The 19,316-nt window shown below is 41.6% G+C and overlaps 1 protein-coding gene across 9 annotated transcripts in view; it reads left to right on the top strand.

Annotated features, from left to right (window-relative positions):
* Positions 1-3,140: 3,140 nt before the first annotated feature.
* The window catches only part of ATP11A (ATPase phospholipid transporting 11A), a 133,189-nt gene continuing 117,013 nt past the window's right edge, over positions 3,141-19,316 (top strand). For 8 of the 9 annotated variants that reach the window (XR_012627593.1, XM_074859243.1, XM_074859242.1 and 5 more), the window contains exon 1: positions 3,142-3,611. Coding sequence is in view for 8 of the 9 variants with exons in the window: in XM_074859243.1 (XP_074715344.1) it covers positions 3,573-3,611 (39 nt within the window). In the remaining variant the exon portion in view is untranslated. Of the gene's footprint in view, positions 3,612-19,316 lie in introns of all 9 variants that reach the window. The other variant, XM_074859248.1, reaches the window with a different exon arrangement.

The raw sequence follows: 19,316 nt of genomic DNA, 5'->3' as shown, positions 1-19,316 counted from the left end.
AGCAAGTCACTTCAGGCTAGATCCAATAAAGGACTCAAGCACCTTAAGCCTGACTTGGGTGGATTTGAGGTACCTAAGTCTAAAAGTATGACCTAAACAACCTGCTCAGTTGCATACTAACCCTGGAGGAGCTTGTCACTCCAGAAAGGTATATATATCTCTCTGCTGTTCAGTTCTCTGCACAAACGCCACTCAGTCGGCAAGGGTGCACCATGTCAACTTTCAGCGGCCTACCAGTGCTCTTTTCTGGGCAGCATGTTTGGGTTTCCTTTTTGTGGAAATACAGGCACAAAGGACAACTAACACAGGCTGGGATTTCACCTCAATACGTGCCCAGAACCCAGCTGTACTCTTTTGCTCTCTTTTTCTTGGCAACATAGTGCCACAGGTTCAAGGGGAAGGGCAGAAAAATGGTTCAGCTCAGCTTGAGCAGTAGCCTGGAAACGGCAAACACGTATCCGAGCCCGTGTCCCTTCCCCCTGCCCTTGGCTGAAGGAGTCAGTGAGAACAGGAGCCATGGTCCCCTTTCACCTTAGAGAATACAGCCAGCCTTTGCATCCACATGAGACCTACACCCATGAGTGGGCTCCAGGCTCTGGACCCGTGGAATATGTTTCTTGCGGCTCTGTCTTGCTTGCCTAAGTTGAGGAGCTCAGAAATATCCCCGTGATGATTGTGCTCTGCACTGAGCTGCTGTTAACTGTTAGGGGCTCATCAGGTGAATTTCCTTCCCCTCAGAAAGTCTCTGGGTGGCGCACCAAGTAGCCGGTTCTCCAGTGGAAACAGGGTATGGCTAGTGCAGGTTTTAACCCCCGCAAATAATTACCTGCTTCTATGAAGAAATGACACTTATTTATGTAGAAAATATATGGTGGTATTTGGATGAAAGAAACTACTGGAAGTATTAAAAGAAAGAAAACCTTAAAAAGGAATTTTATGCATAATTTGAAAATTTGCTTTCATTCAGAATCTGGGTAAGAAGCAATGTTATTAAAGACGCTAGATTGATGGTAGGCATGGTTTGTCTAAAAGTGGAATAACTCCTAAAAATACTATAAAATACAAATATTTCATAGATTCTTGGAAAAGGGAATGACTAGGCAGAGAAGTATCCTAAAAATCAACTGAAACATTTCAGCTTCACAATCTGTGTATTTGACATGATCACTTTATGTTCATGAATTAGGTTCTTCTATGTTTTTTGTATAAACCAGTTTCCTAAAGACTGATGATATGCACACATAATATTATTTTAATATGTAATTGTTCATGTAAATAGATGGGAAAGTAGTTTTGCGTTAACTCATGCAGAATTGCTAATTCTGAGGAAAATTCCTGTCATTTCATAGATCCTTTAATTCTTTTCCCTTTCAGTTTCAGTGATAATTTCTTGAAAGTGAAATGTAAGTACAAAAACCTATGTTGCAGAAGCGTTAGGTCTGTAAATAGGATCATGAAAATGGGAAGTGCTGCAAAATTAATATAAATTATTAGTAGTAACTAAGATTAAGAAAACTGGGTTTTAGACCAACATCACTTTAGAGTTTGAATAGCAACATTAGCTTGACCACACTGCACTTACTGCGCACTAAATTATACATTTTGCAATCTAACCAGTAATAAAAAATGCTGAACATATATAATGCATCTAAATTAAAGGTGACCTGTAAAGGATCAGTCATATGTTCTTTCTCTTAGTATCTATGTGATGATCTCAAATAGTGTAATCTCTATTTTTTCCATATATGTTAGTTGTATTAGAAATTCAGATACTCTTTGGGTTAGAAGATTTTATGGTGTCCAGAGAACTGAACTGTGACAACACAAAAATCAGACGAGCAAAAATTGCCCAGTTTTGGCCACGAGCTAGGCAATAAAGGGCAGCTGACATGATCACTGCTAAAGAAGGGAATGGATTTTCAGAAGTATAAAATGCTTTTGATTTTGTTTGCTTTTGTCAAAATTAAGCTTTTTAGTAAAATATTGAATTTTATAAAATTAATAAATTCAAATTAATTTTGGAGAAAATTTTTAGTTTAAAGTCTCAGTTTGATATTAAGTTGTACAGAATAATACACAAATTAACTGAGACTACCTACAAGATTCCTGCAAACTTGAGCGAGTCCTTTGGTATGAATGGCATGAAAACACAACAGCTGAGGAAAACAAAGGCCTTAAAGGTGTTCTTTCAGGTACCTTAAAAAAACATGGAATAAAGACACACTCCTACTTCCCGTTGTGCACATTTTTGCCGACTTCTGCTTACCGCTTCACCTAGGACAAGCCATTTCTAGTGTTTGCAGGCTTATGAGGGCTGTAACGTTTGGGCTGCAGTCACTGGAAAGATTTAACTGTTTCTGCTGCGCTTGACAAACGGTGAAGCTCCCCCCGGTTCACAGCGGTGGTGTGTCTGGCCGCCGTGTATCCTGAACACTGCCCTTCCTCGGGCCTACGGCAACAGGCGCAGGGGCTGTGCGGAGGAGATTTTGCTTTTAACACCACTTAGACCTGCCGCGTGGTACCGGTAACAGTTATTTAAACGTATTTGTGTACACACGGTAAGAGGCGCGCCGTGCTCGGGCGGGCCGCCGCAGGTGGGTGGGCGAGCGTCCCCTCGCTCCGGGCACCGACGGGAGGCCACCTCCCGCCCCGGCTGCGGGCTCGGCGCCGGCGGGACGCCAACCCCCCCGCGCCGGAGCACCCCAGAAGGGCGCGGCGGCCGCTCCCGCTTGCCTTCTGCCTCCTCACCTCCCTGCCCCTCGCGTGGGGCGCCCGCCTCGCTTCTCCCACCCCGCGGCAGACAGCAGGGGAGCACCGGGGGCAAGGGAAGGCGGGGAAAAGGAGGTTTTTTAAAGGCTTCTCTCCTCTCAGGCAGGTTTTATCCCGCTCCGCTCCGCTGGCCCCCAGGCCAGGCCCCCAGCCGGGGAGCCGTGAACGGCTGTTAACGGCGGCGGGCGTCGGAGCCCACCGCTCGTGCGGGCGCGCGGGCGCGGCGCCCCGTGTGGAAAAAGCGGGGCGCTGTGTGTGAGTGTGTGTGTGTGTATATGTGTGTGTGTGCCGGCGCGCGCATGCCCGCCCGCCCCGCGTGACGCGCGCTGCCGGGGCCGCCCGACGAGATCAAAGCGGGAGCGGCGCGAGCCGGGCTGGGGCCGGGGCCGGGCCGGTACCGGGCGGGTCCGCGCGCGTGAGGGGGAGCGGCGTGGGGGCGGCCCCCTCACCCCACCCCCCAGATAAATTCCCGGGCGGCCCGGGCAGCAGGCCAGCCCTTCCCGGGAGCCGGTCGGCTCGGCAGCGGCTGGTGGGGGCAGCAGCAGCTTCCTTCCGCGAAAGTGTTGTGGCGGCAGCGGGGAGCATGAGGGGCCGCGGGGCGCCGCGCCGTAGCGGCGGCGGCGAGCGCAGGGTATAGCTGCCGGGGACGGCGGCGAGCGCCGGGCCGGGGTAACAGCGGTCTGGCGGGGCGAGCGCGGCTCTCTGCATGTGGAAAGTGAGGCGAGCCAGGGAGCCCGGCGGCACCGGCGAGCACCTGGCGGCGCGGTCCTGAGTGCCTGGGCAGCGGCGGCCGCCCGCCCGCCATGGATTGCAGCCTCCTCCGGACCCTCGTGAGCCGATACGTGAGTACCGCCGGCTGGGCCCGTCCCGGTGGGGCCCCGGAGCTGCCTCTGAGGAAGATCTCTCGGGGGCTTCCCCTCACGATGCAGCTCGTACCCCAGCAGGGGTGGGGGGAACCCCCGTCGCCCGCTGAGGCGGGGGGGGAAGCGGCGGGGCTGCGAACAGCGGACGGTCGTGCGAATCTCCGCGGGGCAGCTGCATCGCGCCGTGGCCCCGGGCTCGCAGCAGGGGCTCGGTCCGGAGTTCGGCGGTCCCAGGGCTCGCACGGCGGCCGGGGCAGCCTCGGGGGCCGCTGCGCGTGGTTTTCTCTGTAAACGGAGGATGCAGCGGTTGTTCGTGGGCTCCCTGCAGCCCTCTCCCCGGGTAGTTGGCTGAGCGGCTCTCCTTCGCTAAACCAGAACGGGTTGACCTAAGTTCGAAGCAGCCTAATTTACAATGTGCTGAGATATGCAGCTATCAGGGCAGCTAAAAACCCTAGGTCGTTTTTCTTTTTCTTTTTCCTTGTTGTGTTGTTTCAGTCAAGCAGCGTTTTGTGGAATTGTCCAATTTAAATACACTGACGAGTGGTAGGAATAGTCTCAAGTTTTCGTAGATGTGCGTGGTAAGATTGAAACACACCAAACTTGGTGTACTTTGGGCAAAGAGAGTTCATCTTGCTTGTTGGTCAGCATGTTTCCCCCCACCCATACCGTCTGAAAGAGCAGATCAGCAGTGCGTTAGAGCGGATCCAAGGGTAGGTTGAGGTGTGTCGGTGAGTGTGAATCCGGTTTCATTGAACCCCTAACAAATGTTCAGGATAATGGCTGTAGCAAATTGGCGGAATGCCAGTAAGTGCGGGTTTACACAATGCAAGGTTTGGGAACCACGAGCACCGGGAAACTGCAAGTTTCTAGTTTTGAGTGTAGAAGAAATTTAAAAAGAATGGGGAGAGATAACTGCTGATTTCCAAATACATACAGCTTTTTTCTCCCATGGAGGAAGTACTGTAAAGGAGAAAACTTTAATGCTCTGACCAAGCAAAAACAGTAAATACAGTCAGTTTTGTGCATGTCAGGAACTATCTCCACATCATACAGGGCGAAGTGTTTCTTCTTTTAAGTACGAACAAAATAAAATAGCAGAGATGAAAAACGGCTGGATTATTTTTTTTCCTGTTTACAATTATATGGGGTGAGGAGAGAGTGGAGAGGTGAGTACTGAAAGGAGCTGTGTGTATATGGAACCTTAGAAAGTGGCCCTGGGGGAAGGAGGAAAATACTAAAAATATAATGAGGTGTAAGAGAAACAGGAGTCTCTATGGATATGCAAAGCTCAGGTGAACTGTGCTGAGGTCTGTTTGGAAGCAGGCAGGATCAATTTGGGTGTAGTGATCTGTCAGTGCTAATCTAACTGTTGTATTCAGTTTAAGATTTTTTTTTTGTGTGTGTGTGCTCACATCTGGAGCCTGTACAAATAGGGCATTCATTGTGCACAGAGCATACAGAGCTCTCTAAATCTCTTCTGCATAACATTGTTGCTAACCTCTCTTTCAAAGTAGGCTTAAGCGTCAGATATGAAAGAAAAGGGCTTGAAAATAGCTACACTAGTTATTTTAAAAGATGAAGATGTACATGAGAAGACAGTATGTTGAAAATAAGTGTTGTGGTTTAACCCCGCTGGCAACTAAGCACCACAAACCTCCTTGTTCACTCCCCTGTCCCCCAGTGGGATGGGGAGAGAATCGGGGGAAAAAATTAAAACTTGTGCATTGAGATAAAGACAGTTTAATAGGACAGAAAAGGAAGAAAATAATAATAATGATAATAAAGAATTAGAATACACAAAACAAGTGATGCACAGTGCAGTTGCTCACCACTCACCGACCAATGCCCAGCCCGTACCTGAGCAGCAGCCCCTGGCCAGCTTTCCCCCCAGTTTATGTACTGAGCATGACATCATATGGTATGGAATATCCCTTTGGCCATGTTGGTCAGCTGTCCTGGCTGTCCCCCTCCCAGCTTCTTGGGCACCTCCAACCTTCTCACTGGCAGGGCATGAGAAGCTGAAAAGTGCTTGACTTAGTATAAACACTACTTAACAACAGCTAAAAGCATCAGTGTGTTACTAACATTATTCTCATCCTAAATCTAAACCACAACACTATACTAGCTACTAGGAAGAAAATTAACTCTATCCCAGCCAAAACCAGGACAATAAGGCACTTAAAAGCTTGAGTTGTGGGCTGTCATCACCCTCCTGCACTGCTTATGAGAGTAATTCAGCAGTCTAAAAGCTAAATGAAACATTATTATATCCTCTGTGAGGAAGTGTTCCTATTTCCTAGATCACACTACTTTCTGTATTGCATGTATGCTGATAAGCTGTGTCTAGATAATTGCCTAGCTGTTCTAGGCTGCCTTGTATATTTTCACCTGTTGCTTCTTGTCCTTTTGTATTCCTTCAGTTTCTTAGTTTTGAATCCTTTCTTCTAAGGAAAGATCACTTTGAAAAAAGCTGCTGTAAGTAAGTTTGAGTTCATGATTTCAGTAAGGCCATTAAGATCTGGCAAGCTGATGCCTGTGTTGTGTGTTTTCTTTATGTTTTTTCATCTCCATGGTTCAACTATTTTTGTACAGCTACAGCAGTGAAAATGAAAATTAATAGTTTGAATGCTGGGCCTGAAACTGACTGCTGTACATGAGTAGCAGATGCGCATGTCAGCAGTATCACTCTATAGTTGTTCCCCAGCCAGGCCTCACAAGTGTGGATGTGCTTGTCTCTTTCCAAGCTGCTTTTTAATAAGGGAGACAATGCAGTGACACTTCTGCAGGAGAGCTGGAGAAGATGGGTACATTTGTGCTTATATCAAAGTAGGCTCAAGCTTGGGTTTAGTTAAAATTTATACATAAACTATTAAATGATCGAGGTCCTACAGTTATATGTTTTTGTTCTGTGAGTTGTGTCCTGGACTTGTTCAGCTGTAGGTCCTTCCCAGAGCAGAGCAGGCTGGTCTCTGGATTATCCTGAGAACCCTGGCTGATGCAGGCTGGAGATGTTGAGGTAGCTGGGAGCTCTCATGGTATGATCTTGGGATAACAAAGATGCTATGTGATGTACTGATGGAGACTTCTAATAGGATGGTTTCTAAGAGTTCTGCGTAATTCCTTTTCCTTCTCCATACTGCATGTTGTAGGACATAAAGACAGAGGTTAAATGCCAGGGTTCTTGATTGTGAAGGTCCCCCCGCCCCGTTCCCCTTTCCATTACTGTTGTTGCAGCCACTGTCCTGAAGCGATACAAAATAGCGCATATCTCCAAGGCCCTATGGAAGCCTGATGATGACTGGGTGCTGTCACTTCAAGTGAAGCTAGTTTCCTGGTTAGCATTTTCAAATATTTGCTGTTTTACCTGTGCTGAGTGTTGTCTTTATGTCTTCCAGGCACTGGAGAAGTTCAGTGACGTGAGTGGAATAAGATACATGTTCAGCATGCTAGTCATACTGTAGTTCATATCTCTTCACCAAGTGACGGCGTAGACTGTTAGAAGGACAGAGGCAGTGATGTCTTTCTCTTACTAAATTTCTAATCTGACATTCTATTGATCTGCTTCTTTATATTCATCCTGCAGATTTTTTTTTGTTTACTTCAGCTCTTATTTCCCCTTAACATTATTGTAGTCATACACAATTTATAGGACTGTTGGTGAAGAATAACTTTCTATAAAAAAGGTGTTTGTTTCACTGCAGTGCAGCTGACATGGAGTTTGATGTAGTTTTCAGAATGCTTTGTGATCCTGCAAGCTGAAATACAGCAATGTAGCTATAGTTACTCCTAGTCTAAGGAGATTATTCTGTATATTTTACTGCTTCAGACTGTATGAGCTATAGTAGCAGCATCTTTAATTAACAAAATAGAAACATCTTTATATACAGCTTTTCCACTGTGTGGAACCACAGAATGTGAATAAGCCTTCTACAGTAAGATAAATAAGATAAATTTTGACAACTCTATTGTTTAATTTACTTTTCCACATAATGGAAATAATGGCTTTGTGGGGGTAGTATGAGAACCACCTTGGGGGGGTGTACTGTTTGTCACATACTCTATAAAAATATAACCTCTTTTTCTGGCTGTTGCTTCTGCATCAGACAACATGCTTATCTGTCTTCTCCTTGGATTGTTTGTGCATTTCCCAGAGGATGTGTCCTACCCCGGGGAGGGCAGCCTCACAGCCTGAGAATACAGAATTAGTGTGTACTGTCCTGTAAGTGTCATGCGGAGCCTGCTGTGTGCTCAGTAATCAGAGGAACTTGTTACCTTAATATTAAGCAGTACACTATTTAGGTAAAAAACAAGCATACAATGATAGTTAAAACTGTGTCCATACAAGATTAGCTTCTGTTTCGTAGTTAGATTATTTGCGACACTGTGGATATCATTAACCAATGTGTTCTGCCCATTTAACTGCGGTTGCATTAGTTTTCTTGCTGATCTTGGGGCTTCTGAAGTTCTTCCTCTTTATAGTCAAGAGATGGCTATAATCTTAAAACAAGTTTTGATGACATATTATCTTTCCTTAATAAAATGTGCATATGTCTTTTGTATATTCACAATAACTGTTTATGGCTGAATGTGGATTTGGATATTCCGGAATATTGTGGATTTGAATGTATCTGGGCAATCTGGAAAAATGTCACTCTAGCATATGTTTGTTTGGACACTGAATGGTTGCTAAACATCTTGCAGCCTATGGTGACAGTCTGTTCTGTATTTGTAAGACAGCTGGCCCTCATCAGTAAATGCTCCTGCCCAGGTTGATGGCTTTGGGTTGTAGCATAAATACTACTGGGTCAGAGGTCTGTATTACTGAACAGTTTTGCCTGTATTACGTAGTATATTTAGAGATCCTGCCACTTTATTGCGTCTCCTCTTTCATGTTCTCCTATTAATTCAGGATTACAAATCTGGATGTTGAAGAATTTGTTGCCTGTGTAAATATTGCTAAATGTGTATAGTAGCAGATAAGATTTGCTTCTGGAAGGAACAGTGATTTTATTACAGCTCTGGCCTCTGGGAACCTGCTGGCCTATTAGTTCTGCATATATTTCTGAAAAATCTGTTTTGGGGAGGTGGAATAAATGACTTTACAAATGAATGCTTTATTTTTCACTTTTATAGAAGTGGGTCAACTTTAATCATAGTTTGAGAAGATGATTGACCAGGAAGTCAAGTTAGGGGTTTTTAGCAAGTTTTCTACTAAACTTCATAGCTTTTGGTCATTGGTTTAGACAATTTTGTTCTTCTTATTGGCAGTATAATTCTTACACTGTTTTCTAACTAGATTTCCTAGGTATTTTACTTGTGTATGTAGTCTTAGTAGACATAAATGAATATTGAGCTTCAGGGTGTTTTTCCATTTATCTAGCTTTGATACAGCAAAGGTTGATAACTGCTTTGTCCTGAATTTTGGTGAAATCGTAAGGCTCGGTGCTCTGTAATTATTTATGTCTAAAAGGGCAGTCCATTTCTCAAGTGTTTCAGATAAGCTACTGTTTTGAATCTAAGCTCAGTTAGTACATATGAGGGTATCCTTGTATTCCAGGTCTTGCTTTTGCTTGTAGTTATGCAGCTTTCTCTACGCCCTTGCAGACTGGTATCAAACTAGTATGCTGTCTAGGTGTTTCTCAGCCAGGGTGCCTGTTAACACAGGTGGTTTTTTTTTTTCCTAGCTGTCACTTAGAAAAAGTCAAAAGTTGTTTGGGTTTGTTGTTTTTGTTTTATTTTAATTCCAGGGATATAATTTGACAAAATCTTAAACTGGTTTAAATGTCATATCAATGTGTTTATATATAGACTCTTTGTCAGCAAACTGTGCTGATTTTACAAAAAATGTTCTCAGTAGGAGCTATGTGTGTATTCACAGGTCAGCACTTAGTGACTTGTATTTCTTAAGTGTTTGTGTCTATCCATGGTATGTAATGCATTTTTGTTACCTCTTGTGCAAGTCAGTGTGTCACGATGTTTTCTTGAAACCTGAGATGCTTCCCATCTCACATCTCTGCTTCGCTGTGGGTACCAGTTCTTCCTGGTGTGGAAGGTGTGATAGAGTGTGTCTGACAGCATGAGTAACTTCTGAATTCCTGTTTCCCCAAGCACCATTGCTTTGTTATTCTCCTAATTGCCTTTTTTGTGTGTGTGTGGGAAGAGTCTGTATGGAGTGCTGCCTGCATACTTTTCAGCCTGTCATTTAAAAAAGGCAAAGTTTGAAAGCTTTGCTTACCTCAGAAGTTAATTTTGGTGAACACTGAGTGTGGCTGACAGGATTTGGCACTTCTGCAAATCTAACTAGCTGTGGTGTACTGGTAGTGATTCTTGTTGTGTTCATTCTGATCTTGAAATGTATGCTTAAGATGTTTCAGTATAATCCGAGGCTCAAAAAAAGCCCAGACGCTCTTACTTTCGCCATCAATTATTTATTGCTGAGGGGCAATAAACACGGAGAATTGCATGGGCTTTTTTTTCCCCCCTCCCCATCAATTAGCTAATTTACACTAAGAAACATGATTTCCTTTTTCTTTTGAGAATAAACAAATGAAAATAGGACATTGTGTATGTAAAACAGCTCACTTAACGGAAGCCAGAGTACATATTACAAGCTGGTTGCTATTGACTACAAAATATTGCTCATCCGCACTCATCAGATGCTCCCTGATAGTAAAAAACATTGCTTATGGAGCATCTAAATTGTAAGAAGTATTTCAGTGACTTAAAATAGATCAAGAACTTTTGATCTTGCCATTTTTAGCATCAAAAATACTTGTCTTGGATGAGAACTGCATAGTTGCTTTTGTCTTTTGATAGCATGCTTCTTGATTATTTTTTTATTTAAAAAAAAATTTAATATAGTTGTGCTTTTATGCTTTTTCTAAAGCACCACAGAATACCAATTTTTCAAAATCATTTTTGGGAATGGAAGAGGGGAGGATACAGCATAGCACACTTATAGCTTAACATCACCGTTTCTCATTCATTCTTTGCTCCTGTCATATAATAGTAATTGAAACAAGAGAAGTGACAAGGTGGAATGGGATTTTTCTGAGTCTGCTTTTTAAACCCAAAACACTTAGAAAACACTAACTGGGCTGACAAGTAAAATATCCACAAATATCATAGCTGGCTACTGTTTGTGCTGTCGTGATGGGGATAATAAACTTGTTTAACCTAACTAGGTTTAAGTGCAACTAGAAAACAGTTGTGTTTTTTGAGGATGGATGGTGAGATGCCTCCTCTGTCATGTGCAGGTGTGGCAGGGAGAGAAAACCAAAGGAGACCTGTGCCACAGTAAAGACTGTACAGATGTTTTAGCAACATGTTTAGTTTATCTGTTATGCAACTGGATTCAACTTTTTTTTTTCAGCAAAATAGCCTGCCTCTCCTCATGTAAGTCTTTTAGTCAGATTATATTTTTCCTGCATAATGCTTCTTATTCTACTGGTTTACCATTACACAGGATAATGTAGTCTTTCTATTTGTGTAATTGTCAAGGGACATTTCAGTTGAAGTTCATCCTGAGCTATGAGGCAGAATGACACTGGAATGCTATTATCTTCTCTGCTATAATTGCCATGGCAACAGCTGCAGGTAGACAAGGCAAACCAAGAATTCTTTTCTCTATATCATACAGACACTAGTTGTTGTTTTTTTTTTCTTCTCTCAGTAACAACTCTGAGAAGCCTGTGGCACAAAGATGCTCTGAGTCATTATGAAAAGTGTTTTGGTGTTTTGTGTTTGGTTTTTTTTTTTCCCCAATTTAACTTTGATTTCAATTTTGTAAGTCTTGGGTATTTGTGATACTATATTAAAAATGCACTCTTTCTACGAAGAAACTGCCAGTCTATCCTGGATTGTTCTAGGAGGCTGACGAGATCAGCCAGTGGCTGGGGAGTTTATTTGGAACATCATAGAAGACCACAGGCTGCTGAAGCACCTAAATGTCTTTGTGGATCTGACTTCAATTTCTCTGTGAATTCATCTTTTCTTAGGACAGGGATGAGAGTATTAGCCAGCTCTTCCATAAAGAGAAGTTGTAAGGGTAGTTTAATGCTTCCAAGTAATAAAATCACTATGTCACAGGAAGAAAAGTGGGTGTCATTATAAGCCTGTAATGACTGTTTTAGAGTTGTGTTTTTCCTGTTACTTAAGTGTTCTACACTGCTTCTGCTACCCTGGATTTCCCCCTTTATTCCTTTATCTGCATACATGCACATGCATTTACATGCAGATGTGTGCACATGTACTTCCTGAAATTGTATGCAGTTCATTTGGCAATGTCAAGAATTATGCTGAGACTTACCAGGGATCCAGATGTGTATTGGTATTTAAAAAAAAAAGAGGAGGGGGGGGCTTCAGGGCTTCATACCAGCTCTTCTGTCTGGTTGCTGAGGTTTACTGTGAAACTGTGTTCTGAGATGCTTGTTCTTACTTATCATGGTAGTTACTACAAACACGAAAGCTTAAGGATTTGGAGATTTCTTAGGGATACATCCATTTATTCTGCTCTTCCCTGTAGACTTAATTTCCCTTTTTGAAATAGGAGACTGTTTAATTTGTTTCCTTCATTAATCATTAAACTTGTCTAGATATGGGGCAGGGTGAGGGTGGAATAGTGTTTCTTTTTCCTGGTCACACTGACTAATCTCTTTGCTTCAGTCAAAAGAGGATTTCACCTAACCTATTTTAAATAGAGGATTAAGGACAATTAGGCTCTTCCTCTACTTTGCCACTAAGATAGGATGTTGTGAAATCCCCTCATCTGCTGATGTACCAGTAAAGTTTTGCAAAACTAATGTTAATCAAAATACTTACATGCAGAAAAAGAAACTTTGTATGAAGTACTTGTCTGGAGAGAATTGTGTGGATGAACTAGGGAGAGGGAGGGAATTGAACTGTTCACCCAGTAGTTTTTTTCTCTAGGGGTTCTGATTTACATTGTGAGGTAGACACGTAGATGAACTGAAATGGATTTCTTGTTATCTGAATTGCATTAGCAACTTGCAGTTGATGCTCAGCATTTTACATAGCCCTTAACATTTTTAAAGTACTATTAATGAGTTGTTTGCACAAATGATTATAACAAACACTAGTATCCATTATCTGTGCTTGTGTAACTATTTTATGCCACTCATGATGCATATAAGTGGCATCTCTTGAGCTGACCTGAATCAGCAGTGGCATTTGATAGCTAATGTTAAACTGCTGTACTTGTCGGGAAGTCATTACAAAAGAAAACCATGACAAATACTACTGTTATTGGAACATATATGATGTACATAAGACAGTATAATGATTAATGTGAGGAGGGGAAAAAAATGTCTGTATTTTGGAGAAGGTTTTGCTACCAAATCCATCCTGTAAATGATACAACTGGCTGAATTCTGTGAAGTGTGGATAGTACACTGTGAAGCTACAAAGAAGACAGTTGAATGACACTTGCCTCTGAGAAGCTGCTCTTGCAATCATAAGTTTATTACTAGCAGTTGTAGGTAGGTTACTGATAATCATAGTTTATTTAGTTTTGTTTCCTGCAGAACACTAGTCGTGAAAGTTCAATCTAATCTTATCTTTGGATAATACATCTGAAGAAGACTGGTCTAGAAAAAGCTGAAGTCTATTTCATCTTATTGATGAGGTGACTTGGAATCAAATAAACTGTAATTTCTCAGACTGGCATAAACGGTGGTTCCTGAAGAAGTGGAGTGTTTGGCTCTGAGGTCCCAAAGCTGACTTCAAGGAGAGGTGTGGTCTTCTATTAAAATACATCTACTGTCTTTGCCTATGGCTTTGGTTTGACACTATGCCTCTGCATGACTTCTATCTTCAGACGTTTTTATCCTGGTACCTCTTAGGCTATCATTATGACTTTAGCTGTGTAGATGGGCCTAGTATCAAGCTGTACGGATGAGTAACAGAAATGGCATACTAATCACTGGATGCGTTTTGGGTAGAGTGCAACAAATATCGAGGAAATATTGTTGGGAAAGTTGATGTCCTGCTTATTCTGCATTTTTTAAAAAATACTCTTTTTTTTTTCCCAGAGGGAGAAGACATTTAAAATTTTACTGCCATGAAAGTTCTTAAAACTAGGCTGACATTTAATCTTACTATGAAATGTGCCTATGTAGAAATAGACTCTTTCATTCTTTGAAATACGATATGTATGAGAGTGGATACTGCAAAGGTAGGCTCAAAACTTTACTGACCAAGTCATACCTAAAAGAACAGTTAACTTCTATGCTGATGTTAGCAGAAATATAATGTAAGTAAGTTTAGGCTAGACATTTTGCTTTGGTCAGAAAGACTCCTTACACTATAAGCAGATTTTGATTGATTAATGTTAGTGCTTTTCTTTAGTTTAATGCTCAGCATTTTCTCTGTAAACGTGGAATGTACTGAAATGCTGTTATACATTGGTGTTTTCTGTTTGTTACAGAATAGCTACAACTCCTTTCTAGTAAATCATGTATAGTTTCCTTTGATCTATCAGTGGAATTACTTTAACAGTAAGTGAGATCTTAAGAATTATCTTAAAATCTTTCACATTCTAGCCTCCTGACTACCAGTATGAACTTTGGAAAGCCTGACTCTAATAAAAACCTCCTGTTCATTTAGGCTTAAAAAAAAAAAACCCAACAAATTTCTTGGGTAACCTCAAGTATTACCAACATTGTCAAGTTAATCTTTAAAATCCAATATATAGGTTTTAAAATGTCTTATATGGTCTCATTTTTAAGGATGTTCAGTATTTTTATACTTTTGTACCAGATTTTCAATTCCTGACTACCTTAAAGTAAAGCAGTTCTAGGAGTTCTAAACAAATCCACTCTTTCTTGTTGACTTCAAGCTCTTTGCAAGAGTGCGTATCTTCTGTACAACAGATGTATAGCCACTTAAATATATGGCTGGTCTTCAATATCAGTGGTGGGGTATGGGGGCAGGTGGGTTAAAGCTGAGATAAGAATTTTGTTTAATGATGGTCATTGAGCAAAAGTAAAAAAATTCTTTCACCTTCTAAGAATAAAAAAACCCAAACAAGACAAAACCAAAGCTAGCCCACAGGGTTATCATAACTTCACCTGTGAATGCTGTAGTATTGTGAATCTCTCAAACAATGTTAACTGACTGCTTAGTATTTACGGTTGTCAGGTGACCAGATGGCCTAATTTCGTAGGAGGTGCCTGTGTGTTGGCACTGAGAGGGGAAATGAAGGGAAAATGAAAAAACCTCTGTCCTCAGCCCTGAACTGCGTGATCACTTTAAGATGATTCATGAATATATTGACTTCTTGATGCTGTAAGTTTTTGTCTGACATAAGAAAGTTAAACTTCTATACTTAATGGCTGTAATGACACAGAAGCAATAGGAAAGCTTCAGATGCTTTTGTGAAGCAGTGCACAGTGAACGCAGGCAGGTTTAAAGGGTCAATCTGGATTGTGCTTTTGCATCTCCTGTCTCTTTCAGCCCAGGAGGTCTCAAATTTGAAAGGCTTATCTTTTTTTCTTAAAGGAAAGTTCTTAAGCCCCTGACTTCTTTCTTTAGAACTTAATAGATTACTCTTTTTACTCTGTTAATGGTATCTGCTGTAACTTGTTCAAAGAGCTTTTATGTCAGCATATATATGTAAAGTTTTAAAAAAAAAAAAAATACTGAAGAAATAACTTGAAGCTAGATTTCTGCTTGGCATGTAGAATTAAAATACCAGTATTCCTTTGCTATTTTCTGGCATATTATCCAAGAAATTATTATTATTTTCAGTTTAAAATACCTTGTACTTTTACACATGCATTGGCTTTTTTGCATGTTGAAAATGAGGACAAAAGCCAAACGAAGTTTGATTGAGTCATGGTTGTAGTTGAGTCATTGAGACAACTGCAAATACTTGCAAATGTTTAAGGCTAGTAAGACTGTAGCACTGGCTTTTTTTGCCTTCTCCCTCTGCCCCCAGTCAGACCACTTAATTCTGCTTATAATGAATTCTTGTGGATGCAGAATAGCAGCTGCTTGGTTATGTGGCTTTTAGCTGATCTTTGAAGAGTGTTATGATGAGGGGAAAAAATGCCACTGCACTCAAGTGTCAAATTCATATCTCTGTCTTGGAGATGCACAGGGGAGGAGCAGAAATGTGGTCTTTATAGCCCTGGACTCGAGCATAGGGAGCTTCCTGCTTGGTGCTGGTTGGTTGGATCAGCACAGGAGTGGAAAAGGGTGTTTGTGGCGCTGCTGCTGGCTGCAGGCAGCTGCATCTTGTCACTTCTTCCTTAAACTGATTAAAGGTGTGATCTGGACTTTTCTTCAGTTTCTGGTAGTATGTAGAAAAGACCAAAGCAGAAATGTTAAGTGGGCTGATGCAGTGGCTTATAGCTTTTGTAATCTGGTAAGAGCTGTCAGAGGGACTCTGGCAAGTAGAGACAGATTTGCTCTTTCTTTTCCCTTCTATTTTGGATGTGCTGCTGGCTTGTTGATAGAGACATCTGTTTTACTTTTCTGAGTGACAAACCATTGGGCAATGAGTGAGTATATGTGGGTGAATTCCTAAAAAGGTAACTGTTGCTCTGGGTTTGAAGCTGAAATGGGTGAAGTAGTAGCAAGTTTCGCTGTGAGAAAGAATGCTGCCAAGTGCTGGGCTTCTAATAGTGCTTCTAACTGGGATGCAATGACATCCCAGAGTGATGACTGAGTCAGGGCTGATTTGACAACTTGCTGACATCCATGGAACACTGGCTTGTTTTGTAGGTAGCATCTGGCATCAGAAAAGGAGTAATTGGGAGAGGGATGGGAGTTAACACTTCATATAAATGTCAAGACACTTTACAGTTTATCAAATGAGAAGCATTTGGGGGACTACATACTGGAGGGAATGTTGCTTAAAAACCAACCAACCAGGAAATAACTCCAGCCTTTCCTCCCCAAACTAACCCTGTCATGCACTCCCTTGTAGCACTCCTGTGTCATGTGGCTCGACCTTCCCAGAGTTCTAAGTGCAATCAAAGCATAATGACTTAGAATGGAACAGCCATTATATGTTTAGCATTTCCTCCCATGTGTCTATTAGAACATGTTTTATTGAAATCAGGATGCTAGTCAGCACAGGAATCCTATATTAAGATTGTGAAAGCCTATAGCACCCTTAACCCTTTCACAGGCGACTGTAGGAGACTGGTAAAGGAAGGTTTCTTTGGTTTAGTGTGAAGGCCAGTGTCAAATGCTTGAAAATAAAGATTTTTCTCTTCACGAAGACAAGGTGTACATGATCTGTTTCACTAAGGATATTTGGAATTAATTCATCCTGAAAATAATTATTTAAACTTGATATTTCTGAAACAGGCAGCAAAAAACATCTAATGTCAGACTAGTCTGAAAATGCTTCATGTTTTTAGCTCTTTCTGTAAAAAGCAACTAGATGATCCGGAGAAATCCCTTCTAACCTGCATCACTCTGATTCTAAAATAAGAACCATTGACTTCTGCTTAACGTTAATTTAAAGGAGAAAATATTGTCTTGCCTCTTGCAGCCATCTTGGTTTTCATCTCTGAACAGATGGTAATAGTAAGACCTCCTAGTTTAAAACAGGCTCTGTGGATAAAGCTGCATAACATCTTAGTGATAACCTACAGACTTCACAGATTGTTATTCAGAGCAGTAGTTATACCACTTGGTGCGTTTGTTCATTCATGCATTGACATTGCATTAATAGAGGGTCACAACAACTTCCCTGTGTTCATCTGCTCAGTAAAAACTACTGTAGGTGGAGCTGAGGCTTTAATAGCTGTGGATCTGACCAGGTTAAAGTATTTGTCCTGGTTCCTGTTTCCTTTCTAGTTAAAGAAAAACTATTGCAGTCAGCCTATACCCAGTTATTGTCATCACTTCCTACTGGCTTTAATTGTTCATGTGGCTATTCTGAAAAATTTTTCATTAAAAAGTTAATTTCTCTCAAAGTACTCAGTAATTTGTTGAGTGGTTCATGTTCCTTAATTCAGATATTCATAATATCCGAGGAAACCCTAGCCTTTGTGAAAGAGGATGGTGGTGAGTAGCTAGGTGGGGAGGGAGCTGTGGATGGGAAACTCTTCTGGAGCCTAAAGAGGCTACATGCCTATAACTTAATTTGGAAGCTCTGATGGGTAAGTGTGACCTGAGAGGCTGGAAGAGAAGAGCTTCTAGACTTTAATTAGTAACAAATAGTGTGAAAATGCTTGTGCCCTTGAGACTTAAGCTGGCTGGTCTCAGCTTTCATGACAAGATAGTTGTGTCACCATGGAGCACAGACTGTCGATGCACATGCTCTGAGAAGTTATTCTGGAGCTGCATTTAGATGTTGAAACTGTATGTGTGTTCTGTTTGAGGATGTGGGAATGGTAGCAAGAAGATATAAAATAGCATCAACTCTAGATGACTGTGTAAACAGACTTACTTATTCAATGCCATTACCATAAAAAAAAAAAATCTGGATCATGATAACGGTCTGTAAGCTGTCTTTGAAAGGCTTCTTACTGGGTTAAGAGCTGACAAGAGTTCTGGAAAGATTCTGAGGCCTTAAGTTGAGTAAAAAGTAATGAAGATTATTTGACTGTTTGGAAGGAAAGTATGGAAGTAAAATTCCCTTGATCTCAGTGTACCTGACTTATTGTTTTCTTAAAATAGTTTGGGGCATGTTAATGCAATGGGTTCCTATCTCTCTTTTAAAATATCAAAGAGGGAAGGAAGGTGAAAGAATATTTCACAGAAGAGAGGGAGTCCTTGGCTGAAAGAGAAGCTTGAACACTTCATATCATATGCTTGAAGTCATGTGTTGTGATGTGTCCTTCTGTGGTTTCTGAGCTGGTGGCTGAGGGAGAACAAGCTATAAATACTTCTCTGTTCTCCACTTATGTGGTCAATTTGAGGCTGGCTGGAACTTCTGTTTAGAACTTGACCACTCAATTGGCAAATTAGGCCAGCTTTCTTGCTTCCATTGGAGATTGCTCTAAAAAAAAAAGGAAAGTGAATCTACCAGCTTAAGTGGTTTAAATTGTGAGATACACTCTTAAGAGGCATATTCTAAAAGATCTGGAAGCTCTGACAAACTGTTCCAGGAGGAAGACTTTTTCTTCATCTCTTTGAAGAAGATTTCTGAAGGATGAATGATATTTCTTCTACAATGGGCTCAGCCTTTCCATACATCTACATGAAACAAGTGAGTTCTTGTTCTTCACTAAAAATACTTTTCATTAGTAAATGTGTTAAAACATCTGGTCTCACCTTGCACAGTTCATCAGTGTGCAGTCTGTTTGCAGCAGCCTTTAAAACACTGGAGACATTGCTGAAAAGGCTTAAATTCTGAGCCCGGGCTCTAGTTGTAATCGATACCAGAAAGTATACAACCCTTGCTCTGGATGGTATCTAACAGCCTCACATGGGTGGCTGAAGCACTGTTTGTCCAGCTTTGCTTCTTCTGCAGGTGGTTCAGGATGCTCTGTTCTTCTGTTCACTATATCAGAATAATACACTGATCTTTAAAACCAGATGTAACCTATTCCAGTGCCTCAGTTTCCCTTTAGTGCTGCCTCAGCTAATCTTACTGTGTTTCCTGTCTCTTCTGAAAACCTATTCTTACAGGTCTCTTCTGCTCAGGTCCCTGTTTATTTTTCTGCAGTTATCCTCTTTGAGTCTGTATTCTTATGCCAGTAGGAT

The sequence above is a fragment of the Strix uralensis genome, chromosome 2 (assembly GCF_047716275.1).
Source record: "Strix uralensis isolate ZFMK-TIS-50842 chromosome 2, bStrUra1, whole genome shotgun sequence".
Taxonomy (NCBI): Eukaryota; Metazoa; Chordata; class Aves; order Strigiformes; family Strigidae; genus Strix; species Strix uralensis.
Note: the sequence above shows the minus strand (reverse complement) of the source record. Positions and strands in the feature narration are given on the sequence as shown.